The sequence below is a fragment of the Postia placenta genome (assembly GCF_002117355.1).
Source record: "Postia placenta MAD-698-R-SB12 unplaced genomic scaffold POSPLAscaffold_9, whole genome shotgun sequence".
Taxonomy (NCBI): domain Eukaryota; kingdom Fungi; phylum Basidiomycota; class Agaricomycetes; order Polyporales; family Adustoporiaceae; genus Rhodonia; species Rhodonia placenta.
In genome coordinates, this window is record NW_020169840.1 from 1,367,442 (window position 1) to 1,393,995 (window position 26,554).

At 53.5% G+C, this 26,554-nt stretch overlaps 11 protein-coding genes across 11 annotated transcripts; 4 read left to right on the forward strand and 7 right to left on the reverse strand.

Moving 5' to 3' along the window:
• Window positions 1–559: 559 nt before the first annotated feature.
• On the forward strand, window positions 560–1,622 carry POSPLADRAFT_1058069 (hypothetical protein; the record flags this gene model as incomplete). Its single annotated transcript, XM_024480992.1, has 7 exons — window positions 560–578; window positions 634–673; window positions 731–796; window positions 867–1,088; window positions 1,163–1,253; window positions 1,313–1,396; window positions 1,452–1,622. The coding sequence occupies 7 exons, from the start codon at window positions 560–562 to the stop codon at window positions 1,620–1,622; spliced, it is 693 nt and encodes a 230-aa protein (XP_024337931.1).
• Window positions 1,623–1,898: 276 nt separating this feature from the next.
• On the reverse strand, window positions 1,899–3,245 carry POSPLADRAFT_1034643 (hypothetical protein; the record flags this gene model as incomplete). The annotated part of the gene is made up of 1 exon (XM_024477036.1): window positions 1,899–3,245. The coding sequence occupies one exon, from the start codon at window positions 3,243–3,245 to the stop codon at window positions 1,899–1,901; it is 1,347 nt and encodes a 448-aa protein (XP_024337932.1).
• A 654-nt stretch (window positions 3,246–3,899) lies between these two features.
• On the reverse strand, window positions 3,900–6,048 carry POSPLADRAFT_1146826 (hypothetical protein; the record flags this gene model as incomplete). The annotated part of the gene is made up of 10 exons (XM_024485990.1): window positions 3,900–3,983; window positions 4,045–4,262; window positions 4,328–4,529; window positions 4,583–4,683; window positions 4,737–5,257; window positions 5,310–5,397; window positions 5,448–5,538; window positions 5,591–5,674; window positions 5,739–5,917; window positions 5,985–6,048. 10 exons carry the CDS (start codon window positions 6,046–6,048, stop codon window positions 3,900–3,902), a joined length of 1,632 nt encoding a protein of 543 aa, XP_024337933.1.
• A 1,985-nt stretch (window positions 6,049–8,033) lies between these two features.
• POSPLADRAFT_1047403 (hypothetical protein) lies at window positions 8,034–10,145 on the reverse strand (the record flags this gene model as incomplete). Its single annotated transcript, XM_024479279.1, has 8 exons — window positions 8,034–8,238; window positions 8,676–8,861; window positions 9,070–9,332; window positions 9,396–9,539; window positions 9,594–9,656; window positions 9,720–9,788; window positions 9,845–9,911; window positions 9,955–10,145. The coding sequence occupies 8 exons, from the start codon at window positions 10,143–10,145 to the stop codon at window positions 8,034–8,036; spliced, it is 1,188 nt and encodes a 395-aa protein (XP_024337934.1).
• Window positions 10,146–12,100: 1,955 nt separating this feature from the next.
• POSPLADRAFT_1182299 (hypothetical protein) lies at window positions 12,101–13,489 on the reverse strand. The gene is made up of 5 exons (XM_024488910.1): window positions 13,394–13,489; window positions 13,248–13,340; window positions 12,821–13,187; window positions 12,564–12,754; window positions 12,101–12,496 (listed from the first exon to the last, which is right to left on the reverse strand). The coding sequence occupies exons 1-5, from the start codon at window positions 13,452–13,454 to the stop codon at window positions 12,324–12,326; spliced, it is 885 nt and encodes a 294-aa protein (XP_024337935.1). The 5' UTR covers window positions 13,455–13,489; the 3' UTR covers window positions 12,101–12,323.
• Window positions 13,490–14,148: 659 nt separating this feature from the next.
• POSPLADRAFT_1047406 (hypothetical protein) lies at window positions 14,149–16,564 on the reverse strand (the record flags this gene model as incomplete). Its single annotated transcript, XM_024479280.1, has 3 exons — window positions 14,149–14,259; window positions 14,352–14,466; window positions 14,787–16,564. 3 exons carry the CDS (start codon window positions 16,562–16,564, stop codon window positions 14,149–14,151), a joined length of 2,004 nt encoding a protein of 667 aa, XP_024337936.1.
• Window positions 16,565–18,216: 1,652 nt separating this feature from the next.
• Window positions 18,217–18,807, reverse strand: POSPLADRAFT_1170854 (hypothetical protein; the record flags this gene model as incomplete). The annotated part of the gene is made up of 5 exons (XM_024488109.1): window positions 18,217–18,410; window positions 18,484–18,564; window positions 18,625–18,665; window positions 18,719–18,740; window positions 18,801–18,807. Coding segments are annotated over 5 exons (307 nt in total), but the record flags the coding sequence as incomplete, so codon positions are not given.
• Window positions 18,808–19,023: 216 nt separating this feature from the next.
• On the forward strand, window positions 19,024–20,543 carry POSPLADRAFT_1146920 (hypothetical protein; the record flags this gene model as incomplete). The annotated part of the gene is made up of 3 exons (XM_024486002.1): window positions 19,024–19,152; window positions 19,750–20,351; window positions 20,408–20,543. 3 exons carry the CDS (start codon window positions 19,024–19,026, stop codon window positions 20,541–20,543), a joined length of 867 nt encoding a protein of 288 aa, XP_024337938.1.
• An 837-nt stretch (window positions 20,544–21,380) lies between these two features.
• POSPLADRAFT_1047408 (hypothetical protein) lies at window positions 21,381–22,801 on the forward strand (the record flags this gene model as incomplete). The annotated part of the gene is made up of 6 exons (XM_024479281.1): window positions 21,381–21,513; window positions 21,760–21,792; window positions 21,854–21,910; window positions 21,963–22,468; window positions 22,521–22,694; window positions 22,745–22,801. The coding sequence occupies 6 exons, from the start codon at window positions 21,381–21,383 to the stop codon at window positions 22,799–22,801; spliced, it is 960 nt and encodes a 319-aa protein (XP_024337939.1).
• Window positions 22,802–22,873: 72 nt separating this feature from the next.
• On the reverse strand, window positions 22,874–24,672 carry POSPLADRAFT_1034648 (hypothetical protein; the record flags this gene model as incomplete). Its single annotated transcript, XM_024477037.1, has 4 exons — window positions 22,874–23,271; window positions 23,389–24,325; window positions 24,398–24,560; window positions 24,635–24,672. The coding sequence occupies 4 exons, from the start codon at window positions 24,670–24,672 to the stop codon at window positions 22,874–22,876; spliced, it is 1,536 nt and encodes a 511-aa protein (XP_024337940.1).
• A 1,133-nt stretch (window positions 24,673–25,805) lies between these two features.
• POSPLADRAFT_1146008 (hypothetical protein) lies at window positions 25,806–26,440 on the forward strand (the record flags this gene model as incomplete). Its single annotated transcript, XM_024485873.1, has 4 exons — window positions 25,806–26,001; window positions 26,065–26,169; window positions 26,234–26,358; window positions 26,417–26,440. 4 exons carry the CDS (start codon window positions 25,806–25,808, stop codon window positions 26,438–26,440), a joined length of 450 nt encoding a protein of 149 aa, XP_024337941.1.
• Window positions 26,441–26,554: the final 114 nt, after the last annotated feature.

Below are 26,554 nucleotides of genomic sequence, written 5' to 3' on the forward strand. Positions count from 1 at the left end.
AAAGATAGGAGCTACAGCCACAAAGCCACTTGTGGCTTGTGCTCGCCACCTGGCTAAAGACTTGCGGCGCGTTTAAAGCGTGTTGCTTCGAAGGAAGGCCAAATCGCCACGCGGTCGGTGTCGCCGGTCTCAGCTGCTTGATGTCAGAGCGACCGACCCATCACTTGGAATATCAACGCACCTCCTTCACTACGTATATGTATAATCCTGAGTGAGCTCAAGGTAGCTTCAAGTCGAGTGGTACGGTGTCCGCCCCGTCGACAAAGTCTGCGAGCCACCAGGCAGTCGATATCAAGCGCAGCGGGGAAAAGTCCAGGTGTGAGCTGACCACAAGCTATTTTTAGCACATGCGCGTCCTAGACGCGTCCAACGTTGTCGAGCTCGTCGTGAGATACTGCAAGGGCCCACTATCAAACCTGGAAGACGACCTCGAGGGGTAAACACGGCAGAAGCGCCGCGCGGCTTCTATGCCCGCCATCATGTACCAGCGCCGTCGACCAGTGGTGTCAATGCCTTGTCGTTCACCACTCACTGCGACTTCATAATGATTCTAGACATCATGCCCGAGGATGCGGCCGGTGAGTTCAGCGTCGATTAGTGAGACCGTGTTCGCTGAGCTTAGGACCCGAATAGACCCCTTCAGTGACGACCAGTCGCCAGATACCCTGCCAGAGTAAGCAACTAGAACTATAGAAGCCTTTGCGCTTGCGGAAAATTTCCTCGCGTTCAGCTACTCGTCGCAAGTTGCTGGTGCAAGCCGTTCACCATCCGTGATCACAGTGTCTCGGCCGCCACGGTATGTGCCGTCAGGATCATCTTAGATGATGATATGGGACAGCTGACCCAGCTTAATCATGGTCACCAAGCTATGTGCACGTTGAGCGGCCCACAAGCCCCCTCATGTACTCATTCGTGTCATGGAACTCAAAGTCTATGCTCGTCGTCCCTCCGCGAGACGTCGATCCCGGCCGCGGCGCAATATATTTCATCTCAGTCAAGCTCAATCTGCAGCCTTTTGCGCCGCTGTCGTATGTCACGACCGTGCACAGAGGATCCGACTCTACTGGAGAATTTGTGGGCGAATTTGAGTGCGTCGTGCATCTAAGCGTTTTGATCGGGCAAGCATGCCTTTCTGACGCGTCCTATTGGTTGCATTGTGCAGGCTCGGCATCACTCATCCTCGTGCGACAGTTACGATAGGCAGCTATACTACACGCTTGAAAAACGTGCTGGTCAACGAACCAAAGTCACCGGTAAGCACATATCACAGCTTGCCTGCGTATATGCGGTCTGACAGGGTGCGATCGGCCAGCGACAATTTACATGGGGACATGAAGATATACGTCTTCGCTGGGACTGTCGGACAACACTGGACGATGGCTCATACATGTGCATAGTGTGTCTCCGTTCCGCTGTTCTGCAAACATCTGAAATCGCTTACATTGGTGCAGTGCTCGAACTCTTCTTCCCATCAGATAGCGTCTTTCGTCCCTCCCCCTCTCGATGCTTCCCCACCACTACCGGATGCCACTCTAACTGTTTTTCCTGATGGCCATCGGTTGTTCGACCACATTCTACTCTCAGCCCTCATCATCGAGCGCAAAATGTCCCTGTCTGCCTGAACAAAACAGTTTCCTCGTCCTCAGGCTCCTCCAGCTAAGTTATTGTATACCACTTCTTTGCAGCTGTAATCTATAGACGTCGGACAACGAGATGACGTAGGAATCTTGTTGTGACATTGCAGAGGCGCGCACGCAGTGTACCTAAAACCCAAACGTGGGGTCGTGGTCTTCCAAATGAGCAGGCTGCATATCTGGAGTGACTTGCGCGTAGAGTGCATGCCTTAGTGAACCAGTCTCACCCACAAGCAGAGGCTGCAGTGCTTTATTCCCAAGTGTTTACACCATAAAGATATGTACAGGACGTCTATCTACTCGTAGTGACTGTGAATGCTCCAGCTGATGTTGTTTGACGTTTCCCACCAGGCAACCACCAAAAGCCGCATGGGCATCCCATCTTTGCCCGTATTTGATTACAACGCTCGCTTCCCAACGCATGAGTATTGGCATGTGACGCAGTATGGGACCGAGGATTGAGACCGTCCACCTCTTCTTTTCGACGCTGTCACATATGTTGAGGACGATGGACGGTATGGGGCGGCCAACAAGCTCTGTTAGAAATCCATTCAATCCCTGCAAAGAGAAATGCCCCGCTGTGTCGCAGATATCGACGGTCCGGAGGCTAATGGTGATACACTCTAAAGTCGCTGGGCGGCCGGCCTCGAACATTCGTTCTAGTAAGTGAGTGACCCATGTCACTGGTGTCACTCGGCTCCAAGCGTCGGGCGCCTGGCTCTCGAGCAAAGCGGTCTTGATATGAATCCTCTTCAGGCGACGAAGGAAAACATGTTCCCCGCTCGGCCACGGGAACGTCGCAGGCAGTCCATTCAGGTCACTCGTAGCTGTACCGGATATCGCCAATACCAACTCCACAAGCGTTTCTTTAGTGGCCCTCAGAAGTCGTAGCGTATATGCGGGCAAGCTCTGCCCATCCGGCCGTCCAATTTGAAGGTGTGTGAGATGAGTGTGCAAGGCATTCTCAAAGACCAGGCGCCCCGTCTGCTGTGGTACTGCTGACATCGAGAGCACGGTGATATGCCCCTCGGCTACATGTGGGTGTTCATCCTGCGTAGTAGGATGGGCGATATGCGGGGGCGCAGGTATCTGATTAGGCTCCATATTTAAGCAGACGGATTTGAGGTGGATTTCGGCCAGCTGCGGACATGCTCGTGCAAGGGCTAGTAAGTCCACTCCTGCCATATTAAGGTCTTCGAACCTTAGCACCTTGACGGCGGGAAAGTGATGTCGGAGCTCCAGCCTAGTGCGTTCTGTCATGTGAACGTTCGGCCACCTCCTCGCGATCAGCACTGCGACCTTGTCGAAATGTGCGAGGACTGCCAACCAAAGGTGGCCGAAATGGGGGGTGAACGCTGCCCTCACCATTGTGAGGCGTCGGACGTAGCGTACGAAGGCGGGGCGCTGCTCATTGAGGTGTGTGAACGCGTCCAGTATTTGTTTCTCCTTGATGACAACGCCAAAGAACAAGTGTTTGCGTGCAAACGGCACCCAGTGGCGACATACGCGAATGCATCTCTTGAGCGTCCGGGAATCGTCTCTATGATGGTCGATAACCATTGCCCAAAGTTCCACGGGTAACTGTTCGAGTGGTCGCGGGCCTGTGGTCATTTCGGCCTTGGTTCTATGAGAGGAAGCTTCAGCGTGGTAACCTCCTGGTCAGTTGGTCCTTGGAATGTGGAGTCGGCTGTCCACTCACTTTGTTGATTTCTTTCGAAGGGAGCCACATGTAAAGGGGAGACAGATTTCCGCGCGAATTTATACTGGCAATGGCAGGCGGCTTATATAGGGCGGCCACCAAACCGGTGGCGTCCAGTCTCATTGTTCGCTCTCTTCGTCCGTAGTCATGGTTGTCATGGCAAATACGACGGAAATTGCACCGCAGATTGCGAAGGACGAGCGACTAATGATGTTGGCTTTCCTGGTCTAGATTGTATCAGTAGTCCTCACTCTTATGAAGGAAGCCGGTTTGTTCTCCGCGATGGTATCAAAATTCTATTGTCCGTCCTCTCATATACAGGAGTCATTCGGAAGGTATCACCAGTACTGGATGCTACATGACATAGCCGCATCTAGGCTAGCCACATATTCTCAGGCGCGAATTGTTTATATATCGCCGATTATAGCAGTCAGCAACCGGTAAGGCAGAGATAGACTCTAAGCACAGTATGCAGAAGTGTAAACGAACGCAATGCATATAATATAACTAACACACATAATCCAACGCCCAGAAACGAGAAACTACCTGATTCCGCGATAAACCTGTCATGGGTTCCACATCTTGCTCTTAATCCATTCAAGCAACTGGTCGTCCCACATGTCCTTGATCTCCGCATTCCTATCAACTCCCTGTGCACACAATAGTCATTATAGGGAGCCGACGATGCCGAGTAGGCCACAAAGGACGTACTGCACGTTGCGCCGCCCGGATCACTTTGTGGGCGATGTGCGCGCTGATCTCACGAATGCGCTCCACGCGCGGGTAGATCAGATCCTGCGAACGCTCCTCCGGCGTGAGCGAGTCCGCAAGGCCAAGCGACGACGCCTCAACCATGCTATCCGTCACAGAGGATACGCGTGCGAGGATCGCGCCAAGCCCGAGCCCCGGGAAGATATACATGTTGTTTCCTGCGCAAAAGCAGAAGACATGCAATCAATCTCGCACGCAGTGGTCAGCATCGCTCAGCGCGCACCTTGTCCCGGGTACAGTGTGCGGCCGTCATACTCCTGCTCGGGGAACGGGGACCCCGACGCGAAGATGACCTGCCCGCGCGACCATTGAACCGCCTCATCGAACTCACACTCAGACAGCCGGACGGGGTTCGAGAGGGGGAAGATGATGGGGCGAGGGTTTAGCGCAGACATGGCCTCAATAACCGACTGGTTGAACGCGCCCTAGGATATCGCGGCTCAGCATTCGTACCACGCAGACGGGGCATGGCACACACCTTCATCGTCGACAATCCAAGCAGCGCAGTAGGCTGGACATGGTTAATGACGTCCGTGAGGTTCGTCATGGGCGGGCCCTCATAGTCCGGGCGCGAGAAGTCTGCATGATTCGTTCAACATGATATGGTCCCACAGCTAGATCGCGCAACATACACTTCTTGTGCTCCGCCATGGGTCCGCGGCTGTCGAAAATCAGCCCCTGGGAGTCGACGAGCCAGATGCGGCGGCGCGCCTCCTCTGTGGAGAGCCCCTGCAGCTTGAAGAAGTTCATGAGCTGCATCGCGACACCGACGCCGGCGGACCCCGCGCCGAGGAACAGGATGCGGTGGTCCTTGAGCGGACGACCGCTCGCGGCAGACGCAAGGCGCGTGGCGTTCACGAACCCAGAGAGCACGACTGCGCCCGTGCCCTGGATGTCGTCGTTGAACAGCGGATACCGTTCGCGGAAGCGCGCGAGGTACGCGAACGCGTTGTCCGTCGAGAAGTCCTCGAACTGGATCAGGAGCTTCGGGAAGAGCACGGACATCTCGTGCATGAACTCCTCCATGAACTCGGTCATCTCTTCGGACGTCACGCGCGGCTGGCGCAAGCCGAGGTAGAGCGGGTCCTCGAGGAACTTCTGGTTGTTCGTGCCCAGGTCGAGGCAGATGGGTACAGTAGAGGACGGTCGTATTCTAGCTCTATCGTCAGCGGGAAATCACCATCACTCATGACGGAGTGACAAACCCTGCACCCGCGACGTATAGCGAAAGCTTGCCGATGGAGATCGGCATTCCATTGAGGCCCAAATCACCGAGTCCGAGAATTCGCGATCCTGTCATCAATCAGCATCCACTCGCTATGCTCAACACAAATAGCCGTTACCATCAGTCACAACAGCAATTCGTGCCTCATCAATGCGAGGCCAATTGCGGAGCACCTTGCCAATGCTGCCCTTGTCCTTAATGGACACGTACTGCAACAGGATTCAGATGCCTGTTGGCTGCACGGGCGAGACATCTACGCACCAAGCCCTCCGGTCTGCGGAAGATATGCGAGAACTGCAGGCACGCGTCGCCGACTGTCGGGGTGTAAATTATGGGTGTGAATTCCTGCAGTAAGCCCGAGTATCAACGAGCAGCCCTCTGCACGCATGATGCAGGAGCGGGCACTGACAGACATATTAGCCAGACAGAGTCTATAGAACGTGCGAGGGTCCGCATCTTTGAGCTGAGTGAGGTAGATATACTTTTCGATGCTCTTGTCCTTCGAGCGCAGCTGGTTGAGGCAGCGCACGGTGTGCGTCGCCTCGTCCAGCGCAGGGGGGACAAGCCCGCGTGGCGGCTTTGGCGGGGCTACGAATGCAGATAGGCTGTGAGCGCGAGCGTGGACGAGCATGGGAGCGGATGGAGGAGCACGCACGCTGCGGGACGACTTTTAGCTTCTGGACGCCATTGACCCAGACGGGGTTGAGGACTATAGTCATGTTAGTTGGGGATTGGAGGCGCGAGACAGGAAGTGGTGGGGAGAGTGGGCCGACGACAACTCTTGTGATAAGCCCAAAAAGATGGGGGATGGGGGAATGTACGTAGAGCTCTGATTGGGCCCCGCCTTAATAGTCGGCGTGCACTGCACACCCAGTTGGACATGATCAGCATGTGGGACGTGCTGCTGATATTCAGTCTGACGGAGCAGCGACCGGTGTCCACCAATCTGCGAAGAGCAATCTCACAGAGCTCAGTAATCATCATCGTCACAGCATGTCGCGTAGCAACAGATAATTCTGCTGACGCAGGCTATGGTTGTCGGTACCACAATGTCGCTTCTGCGAAAGAACAGACGGCACAGGGATACCAATTCGGACCTAACACCAAGACCGTCCGGCACCTGGGGTGTCGACCCCAAACAACACCGTTCCTCGCCGTCCCACAGCATTCGCTCTCATGCAGCACCATCCCGGACACGTAGACGTATCGGGTAGCTGGTATGACGGAGACTACTCACCCTGCTTTCTCACGATGTTCATTTTGCGATCTGCCAATTAGCAACACCTCAGTGGAGGCAGGACAGACTTCTGTGTGGGCGCGAGTGTAGCCACGAGGACTAGAGGCCGCGTACAATGCAGACAGGACAGAGGGATGGGCAACTGGTCGCAGAAAGGAGAAACACTGGTCAGATATTGCACGTAGTGTTCAATATGTTGCCCCAGTGTATATGAGTTGGACGAGGATGGTTTACCCGTGGGGGCACATAAGCATGAGTCAGACCACGGTCATGCTCATGGTCTGCCCATGTCCCCGTCTGGCATGTTGGGCGAGCCGTTGCCGCCCTGAGCGGTGGGATCACTAAAAAAAGTGGAACGCCTTCCCGACGGAAGATGAAATGACTGGAACGCCGCGAGCGGATTGGAGGACAGGCCGAGCACAGTCACGCCCAGTCCCACGCACACCTCCCTTCCGTCGCGCTCTCTCCGTGTCTTCACGACCGCGACTTTTTAGGAGCATCCTTGGGGGTTTCCTAAGTTGGTGTGCCTAACCAGAACAGTTTCAGCTTGTCTGTTCGACAGGTTAGCGTCGGCATCTGGGGCGCTGGCGGTGTTCCGATGCGAGCCCGTTCATATGTCGCGTCCGTAAAGTTCCGCGAATTGACTGGCACCGCCAAGTAAAGGCATTTTCATAAGAGTTCGTCGAGAACCATGAAGTGCAGCCGACAAACATGGTTAACAGCAAGCGACGGTGGCAGACCTCATCCACGACAACGACGACGGCGACCGGACAATCCTGCATTCTTACGTAATAGGATCTCTGAAAGCACGTGATGCTTTACAATGAGCCAATCATGGGGCGTCTACCGGCCTTGAGCTGAGAACGCTTTCTTTGCTTTCTCACATCGTTCACCAACACCTTGTTTTCTTAGCCTTGAACCGCAAGCTGAAGATACTTCAACCTTCAGTTCAGTTACAATCGAACGCTCAGCTTGTAGGTTTTGGTAGGCCACCAAGAACCTGCATGCTTGGCTGCATGAGAGCGTGTGGACTTTGAATACACGATTTGTCAGGACTAAGTGAATCCGGGGCGATTCCAGCTGCCAGTTGACCGTACACGATGTCGCGAGTGGCAATTCTCTGCGCTAAAGGAACAACCGGGCCGCGATTCCCCCACGGGGCTGCACGAGAACGTCCTCTCCCGGGCATCATTCTTCTGGTCGAGTGCGGCCTTCGCACGTCTGAGACAGTATGACGCTACTTCTCCGGATTTGTCTCCCTGTAACACCCTCGGTCTCGGTGTCCTCACGCTCGCCACCACGTCCTTATACTCGCCGGCTGGCAACACACAACAGCCCGTTCGCATCCTCGCCCCCATGTCGTCCATCCCCGACACGGGCTCCAGTACGGGCTCGGGATCAACATCAGAGTCCATCCTGCACACAGGCGAGGGCCCACCGCTAATCCTCGTCTTCCTCGCGTCCGGCCTATTCGTCGGCGCAGTCCTCTCCATTCTTGCACTCCGCCGGCTCTACCCCAGTCTGCGTTTCGTGCAACCTGCGCCGCGCCCCCAGCCCCCTGAGGGCTTCTTCAGGCAGAAGCCACAGATCTGGGACACCAGCTTGCGCCCGCCCAACATCGGTGTCAGCGCGGGCTGTAGAGCGAGCAGTCGCGATCGATGGCACGCGCCGCCTGGCAAATGGCAAGACATGATGGTACGTCGATCTGCGTGCGTCTGAATCTATATCTAGTGTCGATCTGAATTCGCTGTTGCCTGCATGCATGCATCCGTCATAACAGCCTCTTGCGGCTCAGTTTCTCCCACCATCATACCTGAGTGGTGAGAGCACGCTAGCCCAGGAGCTGACAACACACCCGGACGCCACATCCCCCGTTGGGGCTCCGTCTGATTGTCCGCGCCGGTTGTTGTTTGCTCGTCTCCTGGACTACGGACGTCCCAGGGAGATTACTGAGGGCTCGCAACCTGCTTTGTCCGATCCGGAGACAGCAGAGCCTCAGCGAGGCCAACTACAAGTCGCTATCGTTATATCCATGCCATCGCCCTCAACTCTCCAATCGTCATGTATGGAGAAGACCCGAAGCAGTTACTCAGAGGACGGAGTGCTCACCGCGCAGGGTCCGCCTTGGGATTACTCCATTGGCATGGCGACGGTCCCGGACGTCCTGACACTTCCGAATACTGACGACCATGGAGAACAAGGACTGGGATGAGCAGGATCATATTCGACGCTGGAAAAGAATTTGTACCATCGTTCATGATCACCACGTTCCAGAGACGAGCTCGCTTGTTACGCCTAGAGTTTGGCCTTCTGCAGGCTACGCTGCTGACATGACTTATGATGGCAACGATGTAGTATTCCTTGTACAGATACCACGTAGAACAATATCACTCCTAGACCGAAACGAAGTCCGTCCAATTGACTTGCGGGTATGTACGGTACATTGCCACTGCCCTTCCGACCACCTCCCTACGAGTTCACCAAGTGCGAATGCAGTCCCTACCACAGCTTCCCAAACACGCTTCCCCGCGCTGCGGGCGCGACCCCGCCCAGGAGCATGCCCACGCCTTCCTGTATCGCGACGCTCACGGGGCGGATCGGCGCCGAGTCAAACACATGCGGGCACGGCTGCGTCAGGGGCTCAGGCACGAGCCGCGGGTGCTCCAGCTCGCGCTCATGCATCGACGGCTGCCGCGGCGTGCGGCTCAGCGCGGTGTACTGCGGCGCGTCGAACGCGGCGCGGGCTGTCCGCAGGCGCGTGAGGATCTATTCAAACGCATCATAATTCCAGTCGGAAGGTGTAAGGGGAGAGGAGGAGCAAGCACAAACCTGCTCGTACAACGCGATCTCGCCGTCGAGATGCTCTTTGGCGAGAGTCTGGAAATCTTCGACTTTTTGCGTGTGATATGTCTCCATCTCCGCCATAGTCGTGTTCAGTACGGTCTCGCAGCGCGCGGCAACCTCCTCGTCCTCCTGTGTGATTGCATTTATCACCTAATTCTACTCATTGTCGGAAGAGAATCATACCTCGCCGTCTCGTATGGCTTCATGGTATCGGGACAGCGTCGACCGATGCGTATCGATGACTGGCTGGGAGAAATCCAAATCAGGAACATTGCAACATACAGCGAAATCGAGTGAGAGCATACTCACGGCATAGATCGCCTCGGGATGCGCGACACCCTTAAGAGCTTCGTGCGTTGCGAGCTGCGTTCGCCGTGCCTAGCATAGACTTCGTCAACGACGGGCAAGTGGTCAAGCGCACAGACACAACGCACATGATCGTCATATAGATCCGCCACGTTCTGCAGAGTCTCAGACGTCTTCTGTAGGGCCTTCGTCAGCCTGAGGCACTCTTCCGCCTGGTCAGTGCATAGTTAGAACGAACGACGAATGTTGGGCACCTTCGCAGTTCTCCCGCCAGCACCACGCCCCGTCCTCGTTCATGTGTCCCTTGGCCTTGCTCTTGTCTTCATCTTCGTCTTCATCGGTCTCTGGGTTTGGAGATGCGGATGCGAGCGGCCGCGACGTGATTAATGACAGCAACAAGTACGAGAGTAGGCGTTCTGCCTTCGACATTTCTATGATATATTTAAGCTCCGTATATGCGGATTGAGCGAAGCTTATTTTCTCACCGACCCTTGCTTCACGGATCTTGCTGAATACGGCTCTGAGTGTCTGTACACCTTTGCCTACCGCATGCGTGTGCCCAACAAAGCGGTCAAGCGCCTCCTCCGCGTCCTCCGCATCTACATTAAACGCAGGATGATATACTTGAGCATAGAATGATGGGCCCTTTGGTGGCAGCGCAAGGTAATATGGCAGTTGCTTTTTCCACTCCTGCATCTCAGACATGTCCACATTAAGCTCTAGTGAAGTGCGTGCGAGAAAGCTCACCGAGTCACTCTCGCATGAAAGGAAGAACGTCAGCATCTCTGCGTATCGTGCGATGGGATGCCGCACAACTCTATTGATGTATCGCTCCAGGTCACCCCGCCGCGCCTCGACAAACGCATCGTTGAATCGCCCTGCGTACTGCTTCTCTGGCAATGGTGGTAGCGCAATGCCCGGCAGCCGTCGTGTGAGCGCAGTATGAAGTACGACAAAGTGCGAAAACCGCCGCTGCACAGTGATACTCGCGGGCGCTGCAGGCGCGTCTTCCGGCTCAAACTCTTCTTCAGATGCAGACCGCGAGTCGGCCTCGGTGGTGGTCTCGAAGCAGGATGTCAGTGTATAGATCGTAAACGGGCCCGTGAGCGTTGAGCTTCTCTTGGACGGCGAGTGTACAAGCACCCGGAATGCTGGCAGCTTGCTCTTCCACGCAGGGCCCACCTCGACAAAATGTCTTTCCGTTTCTGCCGCCATCCCTAGCACGCTTTGGCGAGAACCTGCATCGTCACTGATGCTCTGTTCCGATGTCTCTCTGCTATGTGCCGGAATTGGAGGAGCGGGTTCGTTCTCAGTCCCTTGCAAGACCCATGCCTCTGCGCCGCTCGTGACGAAACTTGAGAAGCGATTCAAAGATCGACCCCCAAGGAGACTGCGCCGAAAGCTAGGGAACCACTCCCCGGTCGACTGTGGAACGATGGGGAGAGGCTGTGATCCTCTTGACGGGGAGCCTCGAGGTGTGATAGAAGAACCCGATGCTTCACGTCTGCTCCGTGTCCGAACATGTGTTGTGGGCAACGAAAAACCAGGCAAAAGCGTGAAATCGGCTGTAAACTACAGTTTGTATAGATAAGAAAAGCACCAGAGCAATTGAGGCATGAAACATACTGTGTAATATGTCCGCGGCAGTAGTCCAATCTCGCCTTCAGGTCGCGGGTCACGGCCTCCTCTGCATTTTGTGAGCTTCACAAGGCTCCAGCCTTCACCGACATCCTCCCTCAGCACTTCCAGTTCATCGCCAGCCTCTACGCTTGAGAGCTCGCGAAATTCAGGCTTCCCTTCGAAGCTGTATAACGCGCGGGCAGGGCGGCTTGGCCCTCGATCTGAATCCGCCTGCTCGTCCTCATCCTCTACGAGCTCGTCGTCCGAGAGAGATGCTTCATGATGCAGACTAGCGCGTGCACTACCCTCGGCGGCTAGAGAGACCGTCCATGCTGCCGATGTATTAATGCCAGAGTCAAAATCAGGTTCCATATGAGTTGGCGGAGATGAAGGTGATTTTGAAGGCTCAGTCATCGTAGTCAATCCAAACCCTGGAGGGAACTAATGTGTAGGAGCTCTGCAAGTACTAGTATCTTGTTTCTACAGAGCGATGGCGGGGTTCGCATAGAGTCAGAGCGGTTTGAAGTAGCCTCTGGCCCCGGAGGGCTCGAGCCTTCAGCCAGACGCGGTCACGTGTTTCAATGAGTCGCGCGCTGCAGTCGTCGGTGAAGCCCGAGCGATTTGAAGAGTAACGATATTTACTACTCGCTTAGGCCCTATGAGAAGATGATGCGCGGAGGCTTTACCTACAAGCTCGGCCCAGCTTCACAGTTGAAAATATCCCCCCAGTCAGTGGTACCGCAATTGCCGGTGAGCAGCGAGGTCCCGATGCACTAATTTATCTTTCGTATTCTGTACGCGCACCCATGTGTACATAGGAAGAATTTAAACTAGGTGCTTGCGACTATCATCGAGGACAAAGCGACGATGTTACGATAATATTGCGTCTGATTGACAAACCTATTCAATGTCATAGCTTCTCGACGTTCTGGTTCGACTACGGTTGAGCACCCCGTACAACAAAACGCGTTACAATCTCGCAGCCAGTCAGTCCTGGCAGTCAGGGAAACCAATGCCGCCGTATCCGGTCCAGTACGGCTTGCATACACGTAGAGTGCCGGCCTTCTCGACGTCGGAGACCTTCTGCAGGTCCTCTGGCGTTAGGTCGATGATCTTCTTGTTGGAAACTATACGCTCGGGCGTGACCGACTTGGGAATAACTACAGGATAAATACACGCGATGTCATCTTATGGAAATCTCGACGGACAACATCATGAGCAACGCACCAGTGAAGCCCTCACGGTTGGCGTGGTACGAGATAAGCACCGCCGTCGGGCTGACGTTATACGCCTTTGCAATCTCAACTATGGTCGGGTTCGACGCAAGCGGTGCATTGTCCGAACCAAGAGGAGAGTACGCCGTGATCGCGATGCCCTTCGACCGCGAGAGCGCGACGACATCCTCTTGCTTGAGTGATCTGTAGAAGTGGTTAGAGAACGCGTCAGCTATACTAACGCACAACGTTGTGCAGTGATATACGCACGGATGGCTTTCGATTTGATTCACGGCCGGGACAATCGTCGCGAAGCTGAGAAGCTCCTCGAGGTACTTGACCGAGAAGTTGGAGACGCCGATCGCACGGACCTTCTCGGGGTGCGCCTTGTAAATCACCTCCATTTTTTTCCAGGTGTCCTGCCAGGCGACGCTGGGGTCAGGCTTTCCATTCTTCATCGGACAAGGCCAGTGCATCAACCAAAGGTCGAGGTACGATGTTTCAAGGTTGTTCAACGATGTCTCCAGCGCCCCCTCAGGGTCCCGCTGGTCGCTGTTGTTGAGCTTCGTCGTCAAGAAAATGTCCTCGCGCGGCACGCCAGAGTTCTTAAGGCCCACTCCAACCTCCTTCTCATTCGCTGTCGACCCGAATCAGTCAGTACCCAAAGTGTCCAATCAATCAATTAATCATGACGTACCATACGCAGCTGCGGTGTCGATGTGACGGTACCCGTTCTTGAGCGCGACCTCAACCGCCTTCTCAACAGCACCGGGAGCGGACTTCCACGTCCCTAACGAAGGTATTGTTAATATCCTGTCGACTGCGATTGAATGTGAAACTTACCGAGACCCAAAGTGGGCATTTTCGCCCCAGTGTTCAATGTCACGTATTGCGAAGCTGGCATGTCTGGCTAATTTGGGGGATAGTATAGGAACGGCAGGTGTGGGGGAACTATACAGCGTTCCACCCTCTGTTGCCAGAGTATATAACCGTTTGCGCTCGACGGTGTTCGGCATTCCGTACCGCTGGATGAGTAAGGAGAACACTCGCATCGCAGCGCTCCTGTTGATAACAAGGCGCCAACTTCCTTTGCTGGCTCAAAAGAGGTCCAGGATGGTCCCTGCCACTATCTTGGCCCGATATCCCCATTCAGTGTTGCTATCGATCTGATCTCATTGGAACAGAACGAGAAAGGTGTACCTGAAGCCGGGATCCTCGCAAAGGTGAATATCAAGAAATTGAATTGCTGTAATACAATGCAAGGCCGTCCAAAAATTTCGCGAGACTATGCCGAAAGCATGAGCATATACCCAACCCATGATCAATTGATGTCGCCGACCACAATGTTACTGTGAGCGGCGACTGTGGGGCATAAGGAATTTCTCCGACAAACTGCCGTAGAGACAGGAGCAAGGGTCGTGTAAACTCGTCACACGGGAGTCCGCCATTCAAAATTCCCACAGAGCGAAATCGCAAAACACAAACACGATAGCATTGACAGAAAGCAAGGTGATACAACGGACAAACGCAACATCGGCCGGAACGTACATGTCGACTGTAGTGCACCAGAGGCGATTATCCAAACCTTCCGAGCATGCTCATTGAATCTCTCGCAAGGAAGAGATCCTGAACACAGCATCGGAGAATGGACGTAAATCACCCTGGGTCTCGAAGACCGATGTCAACGGACCCAGTGTCGCGTCTGAGATCTAGATATAATGGATGGGTAACGAACGTATACTCTACGGAAATCTGTGTACAGGGGGTGAGAGGATCCCGAATGGGCAAGCGCTCAACTCACCTTACAACATGCATAGGCAAACCTGAACGGTCGCCCTGGAAAAGATAGTGTTGCATTAGGTGCTCGAAGGATAGAAACATAGAACACTTCCGATTGTGCCTCCTCTGGAGTGCGTCTACAAGGCACCAATCTCCTGCCAGATAGCGGTTAATCAGGATACAAACCAAATTCAAAATTAAAATAATTAATCGTCGTCGTCTGAAGCGTCTTCATCATCGCTAATGATGATGATGGTCGCTTCACGTGTCGTTTCGGGCCATCCTTTCATTAGCGCCTGCAGTGTCAACTGTTGTCGTTGTTGCTGGGCGATGGGAGTGGGGGAAACTAATGGGGACAACCTTGGCGACAGGGAAATAGACTTCATGTTATCCATGGTCCTGTCAACGGCTTGAGCAGCGCCCTGACAATCCCCGTTTACAGCCACACGGTGCTTACCGCGTGCACTCTCGCAGGTCTCCTAAGATGCGTTGCCTTTCTGCTTTTGACCGCGCCTGTGCGTGTTGTGTTAAAAGCCTCTGACTCTCGGCGATGAGTTCTTCCAAACGCTGCTGATGCGCGGCTAACCGCGTCTTCTCATCAAGCTGCGGCAACCTGGGTGTTGAAGGCGGTGGTGGCACTGAGGATGAAAGTGAAGGTAAAGCTGGTCGTACAGCTTGTAGCGTCGCCGTTATGAAGGATACGGCCATGTCATCGAGGTTGATATTCTTCTCACTCGACGATGCGGCCGTAGAAGCTGTACTGGGGGTGGCCGTTGTGCTGCGGCTGGGAGTTGATGATGAAGTTGCGTTCCCATTGAACACAGTTGCCTGTACGGTAGACGCAGCATGGACAACGAGCGAAGGCTTGGGGACGGCTATCGTGGTTGTGATCTCAGCGTCATCTATAGGATCTGTTTGTGCAGCATCTGCGAGCGTCGATGACGCTGCGATTGATTTTGTTGCTGCTGACGCGTGGCCTCTGGTGGCAAGGACAGAACGACGTAACTCTGCTAAAGCAGGATCAAGTCGGAGGGCCGTAGCAGATTCATCCTCTGTGCTCTTCTCGATTCGTTCAGTGACCGATGCCGTAGTGCCAATGACAGGCGAGGCGCTCCCACTTGCACTCGCGCTAGCGCCTCCATTGCGCCTCGCAAGCTCTTGCTCCAGTTTCGTGATGCGCTGCTGAAGTTGCTGTCGCTGTAGCAAGTCTGGCTTGCTGGGCGCCGAGGGCTGCCAAGCGGTTTCAGGGCGGCTGGGAGGATGAGCCTGCGAGATACCACCGGGCATTATGGCTGGAGTGGACGACACTGTAGTAGAAGGCAAGGAAGTCAAGGTGGACAACGATGAAGCCTTAAGCCTTGTAGGATCCAGAGCTTGGACTGGCACCTCTGGCGAAGCGGCGGAAGCCGCCGCCGCCGCCCTTATCAAGGAGTCAGCGGGTGGCCGGGATGTGACTGATTGAGGCGTTTGCACAACGGATGAACTTTGCTCTTGAGGTAAAGACCTCAATGGTTGTTGCGAAGACACGTCCCTCTCTATGCTTGCCCTTGTCATCCCAAGGGTGTCCGTCTTCTGGGCTACAGTAGGGGTAAGTAGATGCCATGGCAGCGGTACCGTGTTGACCTCCGGTAATGGTGCAGGCTTGGGCCATAGCAAAGGGTTTATATTGACTCCTGGTAGCGGTGTGTGGACGTTGTACGGTGAAGGATGTTTTGTGGCGGGCTCGGCGGCAGACGTGGGTGGAGGTAAAGGGGCCATGTTTAGTGCTGACAGCTCCTTGGCCGGCTGCTTAGACGACGGACTCCGATACTGCTCGTAGGGCAGGTCAATCGCAGGCGTGACCGGGCTCGCCCTCGATGACGCGATGGAATACGAGTCGTAGTCCATATCGTCGACGGCCTCTGCCGTCGCCTGCTCCAGTATCTCAACCTTCATGTCGTATCCAGCGTCGCTCGACGCAAGATCCATAGGTTGTTCGTCGTTGATAGCAGGTTCCCAGGCGTCATGAGAAGGCGCGGAAGATGGTCCAGCGTATGCCGCTCCAGGTTGCAGGTACTGAGCAGAGTACCCGCCGTAGTACTGTGGGGTGTGATATTCTACACCATAAACGGGAGGTGGAGGTGGTGCAGGGGGAGTCGGGGCTGCGAGCGGCTCCTGGAAGTTGCTGGACTGCGTCCGCGGCCTGAACAGTAGTGCTGCGAACAAAGCGTCGTCGTCGTCTCTCGAGATGGACATCGCGGCGGCTGCCGCCTCTTCCTTCGCCTTCCTCTTTGCCGCCTTCTTTTGTTTGCGATTCTTTGGTGGTGCTTGAACAACGGGGACGGGCAACTCATACACCTCGTCATCCTCTTCGATCTCACCCTCCTCCAAGTCAATCTGGGACTGCTTCAAACGTTCCCCGACACGATACCAGTACGCACGAATGTGCTCCTTCCCCTCCCCACCCAAGCGAGGACTGCCAAATGCGGCCTGCGCGACGTCCTCACTCGGAAACTCGATCAGGGCCTTACCGACCTGCGCATCCAGATCAACGCGGATCTCCCGCTGCTTAGCAAAGCGCCGCCCCCACGACTGCACAAAGTGGACGTTCCGGAACTTCTTCGGCAGCAGCTCCAAAATAAGCGTGCACGTCGTGTCGGGCGCAGGGGACAAGTGATCAACAGCATACACACCATGCTTAGCTTTGGCGTCCAAGTCTTCGGGCATGCCGATAGGCTTCTTTGCTATCTGTGTAGACGTCGTGGACTGAGGGGCAACAGGCTCAGGGAGGGCGGGAACATCCACCGGATACGGAAGAATAGGGGAGAGGTAAGGTCCTGGTCCTGACGTACGGCCAGGACCGTCGGGGACCACAGTTGCAAACATGGGCTTTGGCGGTAGGAACGGAGGAACATAGGGCTTCGGTAGCGATGACGCGTTCATCGGTGGCCCTCCGCCCCAGAAGACCGGTGGGAGTATCTCGGGGAACATGACCGACTCGCCCAATTCAGCGCGCGATGGTGGTGGCTTCTGCCGCTTTGGATGCGGGGGACGATGGGGTAGAGGAGGTAGAGGAAGCAGATTGGCGGGGGGCAGTGGGAGAGACGGTACAGTGTAGGGCGAAGGTAGAGGCGCAAGGAACGGCACGGGCGCTGGCGGAGGGACCTCAAATGTCCCCTGCTGCTGTGCCACGAGCCGCTCCTTCTTGCGCCTCTTCTTTCGAGCATTTTTGCTCTCAAACTGTGGTGGCGCAGGGAGATCAGGGTGTGCCCCGCCATTGCGCTTTCGTTTCTGACCGATAGCGGGTACTGAAGCATAATCTGAGACAGATAGATCGCAACACGCATCTTTGAATAGTCATAAAAAGGAAACGACGCACCCTGGACATCGTCGGAGTACGAAGGTTCCTCTTGCCAGGATGCATCATATGAATCTGGTGTTGGGTGTTGCTGTTTGCTAGAACCAATCCACAGGATGTGGGTGACTGAAGACCCACCTAGCTGTCGCTCGACGCTGGCCGCCTCTTCATCATCAGACACAACTATCGGCGAGTTTTCTGAGCCGTAACCCTGGACGGTCATCGTACTAAACGAGGGAGAAGGACAAGACGGGAAGAGAGAGGGATGATGGGTGAAGGTGGCCGAGCGTGACATATTGGAGCTCCGACCAGAATGCCGCTCGGCACTCTGCCGTCTCGACGTCGACACCAGACTCGCAATCAGTTCCAGGTTGTAATCTGAAACATAGCGACAATACTACTGTATCCACAAGCACAAACGTCTCGCCTTGGAATAACTATAACTTGAGCCTAAGAATCCGTGAATATGCGACTTAAAGCTTGAAGCGCAACGGCTAGAGGGCCGGCATTGACCAGTGCAAACAGAGCTTCAGAGCTTCGTCCAGATCCAACAGAGTGAACGGCATCCATTGAGTTAAAACAGCGATATTACTTCGCGTGCTCGCTCTCGCCCTGACTTCGCTGGATCAGTCCCACACCGACAATGACACCGTCTGCGAGGATATCTGCCGCCTTGCGTCCCTCGTGTGCCTGTCGTTGTGCCTTGCGCACGAATTCTGCCTTGATCGCCTTTGCACGGGCAATCTAATTGGACAGAAGGGAGTAACACGCAGTAAATATTACAAGGCTGCGGAACGATATACGACATTGCACGTACCTCGTTAGTGTGGTGAAGACATTCTAAGTAGTCGTCAGCCGGCGGGCGGCACTGTGATGGCACATCCGTCTGTGCGTAGCACTGCATGGGTGTAATGTCTTGTGAGCTTGAATTCCAACCGTACTGTGCTAGCGTACGAACCTTCGAGAATTCCTGCCAGTATGCGAAACACCGGGGGACACCTGCAAGGCTGTTCAGCAGCCATGATCGCTACGGTCACCAGCAAAGAGCATACCTCCATGAGGACTAAACCCAGACTACATGCATGACTCAAGCATTAGCATCCCATAGACGGACCAACAGCTGTGATAGCATACCGCCATTGTTCACGCAGATATGAGGTGGTCGACGTTCACTCGTGTCACGGCCTCGATGGAGGTCGTGACCATGATGTGACAGCTAGATGGTGCGCCATGTCACCGGTGACATTCCCCACGTCACCCTAGCTCAATCAATCGTTCCTTGTTCTCAACCATTTCATTTCGCTGGCTCTAGGACGACACCTTCTATTCATTGAATTGATAGATATTGCTCGCCGCAATGTCTGAGCAAGCAGAGCTCACGTTTGTCAAGTCGTTTGCGAATAATTTGTCCTCGCACCCGGTCACGTATGCGGACGACTTCCAACAACCGCCAGACAAATCGCTGAAGAAGATACCCGTGCTCCCGGTCAGTATTCATGCTCGCATGTAAGCTGTGCTCCGTGGATCATTTCCTTAATGTCATCATTTGGGGAATCCTTTACCTTCTCTTTGGGTGTTGCCGATTGCGAAGGTAGGAGAGTGGCATGATCTCCCATCAGAGACCCTTCGCCACCCTATTGAGAGTTGAGTTTGATCTAATGTGTATTCCACATTCAACCTCGCTGGTGGTGGCGCTTTCCGCTATGTTGTGCAGAATACTGCTTTAATGTCATCGTCACCATTCAGAGCGGCTTGACCGCAGAGCAGCGAATATTGTTTGCGCAGCTTTTGCTCGGTAATGATACGGTACTTCCTGGTTGCGACACTTGACGTTCTTGCTTGCTTCTGTTGTCATTTTCAGGCCTTCCACACGTGAATTCTTCAGCTGGGAGGACCTGCATGCAGACTAGCATCAGACATTCTTGCGCCTCATGCCAAAGCATAGCACGACGATGTGACTCTAATGCTTCCAATATTGCGCCAATAACCCTCTGAAGGGAGGACATTAATTGAAATGGCTTTCCCACGGAACACTCGCTTGCATGCTCTGTAATAGCCAAATATGAAGTCTAATCGTCTTTAGGTTGATGTCCCTCCTCCACCTGAGCGCAAGCCTCAGGATCCAGTCCCCGCAGGCTCCATCAACGTCACCTTCAAGTCCGTCAAGCCGGCTCAATCATACACATTGTCCGTACAACCCACCGACACCATCTCTGCGATCAAAGCACAACTCGCTTTGCTGCCCGGAGCGCCGTTCGCCGACGCGCAGCGGCTCCTCCTCAAGGGGAAGGCGCTTGCTGACGGCAAGCTCTTGCAAGAATATAGCGTGAAGGAGGGTGATACTATCAACTTGATGGTCAAGCCCGGTTTCGACTGGGATCCCGCGAAAACCACCCCAGCAATCGCGGAGCCCACGTTGCAGAAGCCTGCAGGGGGCGGGCAGATCACCCTGCTCCCGGAACCGACACAGAGCAGGACGCGTTCGGGGCATAGCCGCATACCGTCGGTTGTGCTCTCGCCCTCACCCTCGCTCTCGCCGTCGCCCGGCGAGAAGATCGTGGATATACCCCTCGTGCTGGACACCTCCAGCATACCGGCGGCGCCTGCTGCGGGCGTTCCGCAGACGTCATACCATGCAACGTTGGCCAACCCCGCATTCTGGGAGCAATTATACACGTTTTTGACGTGAGTTCGCTCATATTATATTGACGTTTCATGACTGACCGGATGTGCCTCGTTAGCTCTCAATTCTCCAACTATGGCGATGCGGCGCAGGCCTGGGAGGACTTCTTCTGCGCGAGTAAGGGTGCACTGAGTGTCTCGGAGATCGCGAAGATACGCGATCATGTTGGCGTCATTGGTATGGCAGGAACTTGAGCTTAGACTTAGCCCCGGACTGGGTGGATTATACGGTAGCGTCGTCTCTAATGGTCTTTGCAATATTTCGTGGATTAGTTTCTGGGAATACTCATTGGATGCTCTACCTTGGCCAATCGTCAGCGATCATCTCACTGTTAGGAGATCTGCCTAGTGGTAGTGAGTTCCTGAAGCTCGCTCTCCACATCACAACCAAGCCACTCTACCTTGTAGCTTCAATTTGTTCAGATCTTGGCTGGTCTGGAGCGAAGGTGTGTCTGTCATTCCTATATACCCATATCGACGATGATCCCGCGCACCGCCACTGGAGCAGCCGTTGTTTCAGTGATTCGTCTTGAATATCTTGCAGCGGTTTTGTGTCTTCAGTGCGTTGCACAGACATACTTAACGAGTGCATGTACCAAGTTCACGTGTTTTGCATACTCGTTGCTGGAGCAACCGGTCCGTGTAGGTTGTTGCGCTGCGTTTGGTCCATTAGACCGGCTGGATATCCTTATACACAGATCGTTGCAGTCGCGTGATATTCGCCATTATGAGAACATGAATGCAGACGGGGTCTACCGTTTACCTTTTACGATATATGGAAGGTTCACGGCGGCTACTGCTGCAAGCTACCTCGGCTCACCCCGAGCTCAGAAGCATGACACCGTAAGCACCTTTACACGACTTTATAAGCGTGTCTTGCTAATAACACTGGCAGTAGCTATGACGTAGTCACTAAATCATCGTCTGGTATAAGTAGACAGGAAGGATGGACATAAGCACTTCACTGCGATCCGTCCCACCTCGTCTCATCTTTGAACACACTTGAAACGTTTGCCCTTTGTCGTGGTCATAATGGTCGCCAAAGATGTCACCCATCTGTCGGATCTCCGCAAGAGGACGTCGAATACCGATGGATCATTTACTCGCAGTTCCTCGACATTCCGAGATTTCATTGAAAAAGGCGGCCAATTTGAACCTGAGAAAGGCACGTTCATCTTCCTCTGATCAGTGGCTGATGTGTGCGAGTGGCGGGTATTATCTCACTACTCCCTCATCATGAAACACACGCCCAAATTCATCCTGGCTCGTCACAATGGCTCTTTCTGAGGCATAACTATTCCTGTGCCCTCGTTGATAATGCCCAACCTCCGAGATAGGCGCCAATTCTTGCAATGAATCCTTGACATCCTTCTCTTGTATCTTTTCTTGCATACTGATGCGCATGAGTTAGGTCGTTACCATCTGTATGTCTCGTATGGCTGCCGTGAGTTCTACTGATGAGGTATTTCAACCACAACCACTTGCTCAAATAATCATGGCAACAGCATGGGCCACAAGGACACTGATAATGCGTCAATTCAAGGGTCTCGACGACTTCATCGGTACGTACTTAAGTGCTCCTCATCGCTAGTTGTACTAATGAGTCACTGACAGACGTAACTGTCGTTTCTCCGCGTATGACCGAGCACGGCTGGCCCTTCGCCACGGTCGACAACTTTCCTGGCGCAATGCCTGATCCGTTGTTCAATGCGCAGTACATCAGAGACCTCTATCTGCGCGTGAACCCAGATTATGAAGGCCTCTTCACGGTACCTGTTCTCTGGGACAAGCAGACGGGCACCATAGTGAACAACGAGAGCTCAGAAATCATCCGGATGTTCAACAGTGCATTTGATCACTTGCTGCCGACAGATAAGGCCGCACTCGACTTCTACCCAGAGGTGTTAAGGAACGAGATCGATGAACTCAACGAGTGGGTGTACAACACCGTGAACAATGGCGTATATAAGACCGGCTTTGCGAGGACACAGGAGGCATATGAGGCGGCCGTACGCCCCCTCTTTGACTCACTCGATCGCCTTGAGACCATACTGAAGGGCAAGGACTACCTCATCGGGGATCAGCTCACAGAAGCGGATGTGAGACTATTCGTGACAATTGTAAGGCTCCAGGTTATCGGCGGTGTCGCAGTATTAAATGCGAGCTCTTCAGATCCGCTTTGACCCGGTGTATCACGGTCACTTCAAATGCAATATACGCTCGATTCGCGGCGACTACCCCGAGATTCACCGCTGGCTGCGCAAACTGTATTGGACGGTGCCTGCATTCAAGGACACATGTAATTTTAAGCACATCAAGGATGGCTACTACACGTCGATGTCCATGGTGCGTACAATTCCCGCAAGCATAGGGTCCCGGATGCTGACCACGCGCAGCTTAATCCTTACCAAATCATCCCCGTCGGTCCCAAACCAGATATTCATCCCCTCTAAGCGACGTGAAAATTCACGTATCATAGCAATGTATACACATACAAATTTTTACGGCCATCCTTGACGTTATAATCATCTACATGCACAAGCTCGTGATCTTAACCCCCCAAGATACTCTTTGTGTCTTTCGTCTCCGAAAAACATGCAAGACAGTATTCCCCGGTCGTACAACTTTGGAAACCGGGAACGCTCAAATTCTGCGTGCTTGATCCTCCCATTCTCATACCAAGTTTTAGATCGTGATATGCCCTTCATCACGAAAATAACCTGTCGTAATCCCGAGCACCTCGTATGAGTGAGAATGGTGTCTATGGACGAACAGATCTGCGGTGTGAACAGGTCCCACGTCTTCTGTACGACGTCGGCGTTGAATGAAGGAACGGTGTTCACGACAATCATACATTTGCGCAGCCGTGATGAGATGATTTGCGCGAGCAAGCATGGGATCCACTCGCAGTTGTTCTCGGTGTCTAAGAAAGGGGCAGCCAGGTTTAGCACCTCTAAGTGGGTATTCTCGCTCAAATCGACATGCGTCCCTTTCAAACGTCAGGACGCAATTCGTATAACACCGACGGGGGCAAACTTACTGATGATGTCTTTTGCGGACATTGCCTCCATGTCACCAGCTCCAATGGCTAATGACAAACTGCGTAAGTCGGCACCGGCATAGCGCAGGAGTCGGCCCATGTCCATCGTCCGCAAATCCACAAGCCGAAAGCCGCCTGAGCAGAAATTGAGATCGAAGAAGGGTAAATCCTCGAGAGGGAGGGGCAGCTGATGACCGGTCAACAAGTCTATGACATCCTTCCACACGAGTGCCGCAGCCATGAATTCCTCGGCACTGGCCTTGGACGTTAGAAAGTTCATATTTCTGAGAACCGCAAGTCGCGGGCGAGACACGCCCGGTGGAAGGAGTGCTGGAAGAATGCCGTGATTTGACCACTTCACGTTGGAGAGGGTCAATTCTCGGAGGTTGGGCATGATCAAGATGAGATGTGCGAAGTCGTGTGCGGACGAGAACTCGACAGACGAAAGGTTCAGAGAGGTGATGCTAGTGAATTCTGCAAAGCACTGGTAGAAGTCCCTTGTGGTCGCACTTGGGAATGTATGGAAGGAAATTGTGAGATGTTGCAAGGTGGACATCTTGCGCATGAACAGCACGGGGAAGATGGGCAAAGGAGGCAAGTTTGAGTCTTCAGGGCCACTTATACCCGTGTTAGAAATGGATACATTTGTAACCATGGGTCGTAAGAAGGGCCTGGCCTCCAACAGCGCCGCGACAGCGATCATTCGAGAGCGTTCGTCAAGATGAATGGTATGCACGAGATTTGCGAGGCTCCTGGGCAGCCAACTTCTACAAGTGAGGGCGCACGCAATCAATGTCTGGCGCTCTGCCTCTCCTAAACCCCATCTTGCCCCTGTGCGGATGCAATCGATGATGTTCTCGTGTAGTTCCAATGGTAACCCTGGCGCGCACGAGTCGGTGGCGGGAGATGTAATAGACTGGGTGCTGCTATCCTCAACCTGCTTATTAGTTCTGTGAGGACTCAGGCCAAATGACAACGATCCAAACGGCGCAATATTGAGACAGCTTACCTGCTCTATTTTTTGTCCAATTTGGGGCCTAGCATCAATGCCTTCAAATGAAGTCAACGACATTGCTATCAGCAGATGGCTAAGTATCGAGTTGAGGTGGATCTTGCAGTATGAGTATGCTGGGGGCGAGTCAAGCTGAGGAGGACGCCTGTTATGGTGGGGACTATATGTACATAGTTGGCAGTGTCAGTGTTGATTGATTGTGTAACCACTTGCAGATGAAACTACGGTACTCACTTGTCACCGGTTGACGTACAGGACGCCCAGACCGTCATGGTAACATAGACATGTCAGCTCAGCCTGGTGGTCGTGTATACAGTGTTCATCATATCATGGTTGTCTATCACCAGCCATGCATATTCGTGTGGAAACCTGACCAGTTTTGATGATGCAATTAGGAAGTGTGGTTCGACAATCAAACCAGTCATTGAGGCTGTCAAGATGGGATATGAAGATTTGAGCGGCTGTAGCAAGATAGCAAGACACCAAAGATCACGATATCTGATGTTGCGATGCAAATGAACAGTATTTATGGATATCAAGCATGAGTTCATATATAAATTGCAACTAACTGAGGTAGATGTCGCAAATGCTCCAAACCATCTATGTTCACAATCAAAAATACATAAAGCGTGCCCGGATATTCTGCGTATTGTTCTGAAGATGACCATACTCACCACACATGTCGGTGATATGATCCCGTTGTCACTGAGAGGTCTAGTAGTGATGTCAGTGAGATGGATGGAAGAAGAGGAGGATTCAGATATATGGGACATCCTTTAACAAGAGTAATCATAAATCCGAATGACTTGCATCATGCCGAGACTCAGAGGACCATCAAAAACAACATATGCTGAAGCACGCCATCGCAACGACATAGACCATTGAAAAGACTCCAAACAGCGAGGCATCTTCACCACAGCAAGCACAACGTTGCCGAAAGATCTCACCTATCAAGTAGGGACGTGAAGACTGAAGGTCAGGACGTGCGTCCACAGTTGAGTCACGGTGACAAAGTACAGAGTAGGTCAAAATAATAAGTTGTCGGTTGGTAGACGAAGTAGTCGCAGCGTCGAAGATGTGGCTGCACTTACATTGCGTTTTCATTCTATTTCAAACTGATATCCATTTCTCTTAACGCCACTAGATTAAATTCGAGGGTCGGCAGGATGCGTTGGGTTGAGCGTTGACCTTGACGTCGAAGTAAGTAGAGTCTCCAGCGCTCTCCAGCGTCGCCACACGTGACGTCACGCGTCTGTGACATTCTAACGTACATAGCGTGACGCTATATATTGAACGCGTTGTCTCGCGTCGGCCGCTGCTCGTCCTGCTTCCGACCACCGTCTGTTTCTTGGAGTCCTTTCCACAATTGCCACCAGACCTTCTAACACCCACGCCTTGAGATAGTATGGCCCCCAAGCCCGCCTCTACTGCAGGAAAGGCCCCTGCTTCGACTGCCTCCAAGGCCCCTGCGAAGACCACTTCTGGTGACAGTGCTAAGGCAGCGAAGAAGACTTCCAAGCCCGCACACGCATCTGGTGACGAAACGAAGAAAAAGAGACGAAAGAGCCGCAAGGAGACGTATTCCTCTTACCTATACAAGGGTACGTATCTCAAGTTCAACTGGGGGAACGTAGATGCTAATGGCCTATGTGGCGCTCATTCAGTGCTGAAGCAAGTGCACCCCGATACTGGTATCTCAAACAAGGCAATGGCCATCCTCAACTCGTTTGTGAATGACATATTCGAGCGGATTGCAACGGAGGCGTCCAGTACGTACCATCTGATGCCAATCGTGCACTCGGTGTTGGCGGCTGATCGTATGTGGATCGACAGAGCTTGCCTCGTATTCCAAGAAGTCGACAATCTCGTCGCGGGAGATACAGACCGCCGTACGTCTCATCCTCCCCGGTGAACTTGCCAAGCATGCTATTTCCGAGGGTACGAAGTCGGTCACGAAGGTAGATCCTGAAGTGTCTCGCATTTGAATCTCGCTCAAGGCTCACATGTCCTTTGCAGTTCTCAAGTGCTGGTGCTAAATGAAGAAGCCGAGTGTACTCCTAGTTTGAACATTGTAGCTCCATTGTAGCCTTTTGTTGTGTATTTCCTGGTCGCGGTCTATGTGTATTGTATGTTCTCTTCTTCCGATCCAAGGGC